Source organism: Haliotis rubra, unplaced genomic scaffold (genome assembly GCF_003918875.1).
Source record: "Haliotis rubra isolate DU_JTF1 unplaced genomic scaffold, ASM391887v1 Scf159, whole genome shotgun sequence".
Taxonomy (NCBI): domain Eukaryota; kingdom Metazoa; phylum Mollusca; class Gastropoda; order Lepetellida; family Haliotidae; genus Haliotis; species Haliotis rubra.
The window spans coordinates 1,342,593-1,348,592 of record NW_025765547.1 but is presented as its reverse complement, the minus strand read 5'-3'; the positions used below and the strand labels follow the sequence as shown (position 1 = coordinate 1,348,592).

The 6,000-nt window shown below is 40.9% G+C and overlaps 1 protein-coding gene across 2 annotated transcripts in view; it reads right to left on the bottom strand.

Moving 5' to 3' along the window:
• Positions 1 to 6,000, bottom strand: part of LOC124271252 (DNA damage-binding protein 1-like) — a 43,216-nt gene continuing 37,216 nt past the window's right edge. For both annotated transcript variants that reach the window (XM_046706344.1, XM_046706345.1), the window contains exons 21-27: positions 5,220 to 5,390; positions 4,881 to 4,990; positions 4,044 to 4,129; positions 3,614 to 3,697; positions 2,648 to 2,750; positions 1,458 to 1,581; positions 1 to 781 (exon numbers count right to left, since the gene is read on the bottom strand). In XM_046706344.1, coding sequence (XP_046562300.1) covers positions 698 to 781; positions 1,458 to 1,581; positions 2,648 to 2,750; positions 3,614 to 3,697; positions 4,044 to 4,129; positions 4,881 to 4,990; positions 5,220 to 5,390 — 762 coding nt within the window. In that variant the 3' untranslated portion in view covers positions 1 to 697. The remainder of the gene's footprint in view (positions 782 to 1,457; positions 1,582 to 2,647; positions 2,751 to 3,613; positions 3,698 to 4,043; positions 4,130 to 4,880; positions 4,991 to 5,219; positions 5,391 to 6,000) is intronic.

The window sequence follows — 6,000 nt, the reverse complement described above, 5'->3', positions numbered from 1 at the left end:
TTCCGTCAATGAATTTATTCTGTCTTCAACAAGTCACAACAATCGGCTTGTAAGTGAAATCATGTCTCATATCAATTATGTCAAAGTCTGACAATTGTGACTAACTGTGAATATTCTTTGAAAGACCTAGGTCCCTTTTCAGCCATTTTACTTTTCCTGACTTGTAAAAAAACCCTGATAATTTTATAGTCTAATGAAAAAGGCTAGACGATTCAATGTAGTATTATAATGACACTTGGAGTACAATATCACACAGGGCAACCTTACTGTTGACATACATTAACACAGCTATCATGACATGAATTGTTAGAAATCTACTGACTGCGGGGAAGTTTTTTTTAGTTTCCTTAATGTTGCATAATTGAAGGTTGTCCATAGTCCTCATGGTGCCATAGTCCATTGCCAATTATACCTCAGTCATCCTGATTGTTGTCCGACTGGCAGCAAAATGACCAGTATCAATATTGTTGTTTTATTACTGTACACGTGACAAAATATCCTCTTGGTCACAATAGCAGACGCAGAACACAAAGATGTCCGGTGATGCTGAACAATGAAGTGTTGTCTCAAAGCACTGGTTTAGTCATAGCACATGCTGCACCCAGGATTGTACTGTTCTTACGGGAGTTGTCTATTTGAGTGCTTCGTGCGTGTAGTCCGCACTGGTATTGTTGTTACCACATCAGTTGGCTTCACATCAGTGGATGCGTGTCAGCTCCTCTATCATCTTGACAAGGTCTTCCACCGTGGCGTCTCGCTTCATACCACTGCCGTCGTCAATCTGACCAACATTAACATGGTATAATAGAAGTCATTCAATTCAGATCTAACAGTAACAGATTGAAACTTGTTTTGTCTCTCAAGAAGTTTTAGTTAATTACTATCATAACTAGTGCTGATTTTGAAAAGGAAAACGTTCTGAATTTATCATGGCATCACTTGATAAACACAAAAAGCAATTGGAAGCGTGAGTGAAATAAGACATAACTGCCTGAATGGTTGTTTTTATCTACAGTGCAGTAACATAGGTATTACACCATTGCCATCAGAAGCTGTCTATAATTACTCTAATAAGGAAGAGCATTTGAGTCATATTACAACTTGTCATCTCCAAAAGGCCCAGAATGCAGCTCTAGAACACTTTGGTGACACATGGTAATCCAGGCAGATCTGGGATTTGAACCAATGATCTTAGGATTCTGGCAAACCTAAGGGACGCACTCTTCAGAGCCTTTTGCACTCATGCCCAAAGTAGTCAGCAGTATTTATAACAATTAACAAAGCTTTCAAAGCAGTGAGTTATGATTCTATCAAAATACAATCATCATGATCCTCTCCAAATTTGAAAGATCACATATTAAGATTATAAATCTTCAGGAATATGCAGTGATATAAAAATCCCTTGGCCCTCTCTCAGGGAAAACCAATTGTGTCTAGTACCGTGTAACCATGGTTACCTGTTGTCCCTGCACCACCTCCTGCATCTTGTCCCGACTCAGGTCAAGGTAGCTCTCAATAAGGTCACCATCGATAAACCCAACACAAGCCTCAGTCTTACGCTCAGTGTAGAAAGATCGCCACCTTTATTAGGTCAAGGTCATTTTCATATTGACAGTGGATTTACTTATTAAACTATTAAAACCAAATATAACTAGGGTTTGACAGGTACAAGTTCAGTGTGTTGTATTTTTATGAAAAGATAATTTGATCTAACCAGACTTTATGATCACAATATACTGTAAGTGAGTGAGTAAAGTTTTACGCGCCACACTCAGCAATATCCCAGCTATATGGCGGCGGACTGTAAATAATCGAATCTGGACCAGACAATCCAGTGATCAACAGCATGAGCATCGATCTGCGACAATTGGGAACCGATGACATGTGTCAACCAAGTCAGCGAAACTAACCACCCGATCCCGTTAGTCGCCTCTTACGACAAGCATAGTCGCCTTTTATGGCAAGCACATGGGTTGCTGAAGACCTATTCTACCCCGGATCTTCACGGGTCAATATACTGTGTAAGTAATGAGAGTGATATACTGAATCACACACTAAACGTCTGAAATGTCATACTTTTTTTAGAAAGCCTACTCAAAAATATACTGGTAAATGTATTTTGTTCTGTTTAGACTAGGGCCAAATAATCATTTTCAGTTACAAAAAGCCATCCTTTTCCTTTTATGGAAGCATATTGATGTGGACGTCCTGATATTTCCTGCACGAACAGCCAACAGGCAGATGCTTCCTATTATCTTGGAAATGAAGTCCAGCAATCCACATCAACGGCAAATCAATGCAGAGGATGTGAAGACAAACAAACAGCTCATTAGCGAAACACTCACAGTGACCTTGAAAATAAGGTCACGGTACTACTGTATACCTGGGTCTGCAAACTTCCTCAGAAATCAAGGCACCAAACTGGATCCAGAGGTTCTGGAGATAACCACCTAATGAGAACTATAGGATGTTTGGACCCACAAATCCAAACGATGAGTCCAATAAGCACAGGCCAAACCCTGGATACACAAGGGACCTATTCTAACCTGGAACCCACACAGGGAGACAAGCATTAACTGTCATGAGGCCTAAACTAAACCAGAATCTCCACAGGAGATATCTACAGCAGCAAACATAGAAAGGATACAATGAGTGTTCCACCTTGCCAACACTCTTGATGACCTTGGCCAGACGGTTCTGGACTTCTAGTAGGAAGTTGTAGAAGTCGTGAGGCAGCTGTGCCACAAGTCCTGAAACAGAAGGAGAGGACTTCAATCTAGTGGTCACATAACATCAAACTGGCCCCAGCCCGTTCCACAAAGCTGCACAGCATTAGGTCATTGATAACTCAATAATAAACTATAATTTATTTGAAACATTTTGTGGCGGCGGTCTGTAAATAATCGAGTCTGGACCAGACAATCCAGTGATCGACATCATGACTCAATAATAAACTATAATTTATTTGAAACATTTTGTGGCGGCGGTCTGTAAATAATCGAGTCTGGACCAGACAATCCAGTGATCGACATCATGACTGACTGACTGAGTTTGGTTTTACGGCGCTTTTAGCAATATTCCAGCAACATCACGGAGGGGGACACCAGAAATGGGCTTCACGCATTGTGCCCATGTGGGGATTCGAATCCGGGTCTTCGGCGTGACGAGCCAATGCTTTAACCATTAGGCTACCCCACCGCCCCTCGACACATCATGAGCATCGATGTACGCAGTTGGAATACGATGACATGTGTTAACCAAGTCGGCGAATCTGACCACCTGATCTCGTTAGTCGCCTCTTACGACAAGCATGGGTTACTGAAGACCAATTCTAACCCGGATTTTCATGGGTCGAAACATTGTGTGGACTGTGACACAGGCTTTATAGTCAGGCAAGACATACAGTTGTGCCATGAGCCCTTAAACAGTGAGAGAGAGAGTTGGTTTACAGTTGGTCAAACAGGGCAATATACCGGTAGTCAAATAATTTGGCAGGAAAGGGAGCCTTAACTATACCCTTCAGTTCACAATCAGTTATGGAATCAAAATCAAACACTAACTTTCCAACATTAGCTTATGAAATATATTCTTTCATATAGCTTCATGTACTTACCCACTGCGCCGTTGACAGTTCCGAAGAGCACGGAGCCCTGTAGAGGTGTAGCATTTTCCCCTGCATGCTGCATCACCAGTGAACCTGTAACACACAATGTGACCTGTTTGTCTACCTCCACATGAAGGAGAAGCATGTCATGTCAAGTTTACACATGCACATCACTGAGAAAATGTCTAACAATTGACAATCTATTCCTCATCTAAATAATACATGCATGGGTTCTTGAGCCAATCAGAATCAGCTTTCTAAAATGATTGGGAGTTATTTCAGTACCACCTTCATTTGGTACTTTCCACTGCCCTGCTCCAGAATGCAGAAATGAAAATGTAGAAACAAAACCATGGACAAACTTTTCTAATAGTGTACCATATGTATACAAATATGTTTCACGAGATATCTGGAACACTGTGAATACTTATCAACTTACCATGTCTGAAAACATTGACAAACTCGCCGAGATGGAAAAGGCCAACTTCCTGTAGTTGTTGCCTATCTTCATCTGTATCTGCAGCACTGAAGAACGAATCATGCACATGTTATGACAGTTTCCTTAATGTCTTACCTGGCAATATTCCAGCTACATGACATGACCTATTATTCAGGGCTCGATTTAAGAGATGGTAAGCTACTTGCACCAGATGCAATCTAAGCTTAAAACCTAAATGCATCAGCCACGTTCCAGTTGCACTGCTTTTATTTCAACATGTAATGAAAGAAATATGCTACTGAATTATTCAAAGTTTAGAAGAAAAATGAGCTGACATAATTATGCTTGTAATGTTAGATTACATTTGCTTTATTTCTCAAAAATTGACTTGCACCTGGTGCATGTTAGACAAATAACTAGATTGCACTTTGTAATATTGGGTTGCACCAGTGCAAGTAACAAAGCACTAAATCGAGCCCGGATAAATAATACACCAGAAACATATAGTGCTATTACATGCAGCAATCCATATTATGTCTGATGAGTGCGACACACAATCAACCATGAAACCCAGTGACCTGTTACAACCAGCATATGTTGATGCTGGGTCCGGTTCCCCAAAGTGATTGTAGCGTAAAAGTGATTGTAGCGTAAAAGTGATTGTAACTCCCACCCATTTACACAGACATACTAGTGTCTTTGCATTGTGGAATGGGGACCAATTCCAAGCCTCAATCCTCACTATTCCATGGGACATATTGCCACTGGCAACAAGAACATAATGTGTACATAATGAAAGTAAGTGTCAACAGTGTTGTCACTGCAGCTATCTCTCACCTATCTTTCTGACAAGTGAATATATTGAACGAGTTCTCTGCCCCCAGGAAGTTGTCGTCATCCAACACCTCCACAGCCGTCATCCAGCTTGGGTTACAATCTCGCGCAATCTGGACGGTAAAGTCAAAACATTATCATACAACTAAACATTCTGATATCACTAAAATCTACACATGGTTAAACTACAAAAATTGAGATAAAGAGGAAAAGCTCTGCAAACCTTTATGAAAATTAGGAGACATGTTGATATAAATGTGAAATTGAAATGTTCACTTCAAGAACTGCTGGATGTTGGATGACATTTGCCATCAAGGACACACAGATCAAAGTCCTACACACCTCTTCAAAGGTTCCCTCCAGGGGCTTGTATGCCAGTAATGTGATTGACCTCATGAGGTCACCCACCAAGACAAAGTCTCCCTTTGTCTTCAGGTACAGGGCAATGATGTTGTTGAAATGACTACACTCCAGGCGGAGCTCCTTCTCGGCCGTCCACTCAAATAACCGGACCTGTAATCATTGCAACGTAATAATCAAAATGTGTGAACAAGATACGCGAACAGTCACTGGATTGTAGCTTCTTATAAATGACACAATTTCTGGTGTCTTAGTTCATGGAAAGTCAGGGATAATCAATCACTTTACACATTGCAAAATGCCCTAGTGAGTGAGTTTAGTTTTACGCCACACTCAGCAATATCCCAGCTATATGGCGGCGGTCTGTATATAATCGAGTCTGTACCAGACATTCCAGTGATCAACAGCATGAGCATCGATCTGCGCAATTGGGAACCGATGACATGTGTCAACCAAGTCAGCGAAACTGACCACCTGATCCTGTTAGTCGCCTTTTATGGCAAGCACATGGGTTGCTGAAGACCTATTCTACCCCGGATCTTGAGGGTCGCAAAATGCCCTATTTTGTAAGTAAATCTGTGTTGTGATCAAACAAATCAAGTTTAAAGTTGCTGTTATTCACAGGTCTTTTCATCAATACAACTTGCAATGTAACGAATCGTATATATTGTGATATAGGAGTTATAAATCGATGTATTGTGAGTCTTGTGTCTTGATACAATACTGTACTGACATATCGTTACACAACTACAGTGACTTTACC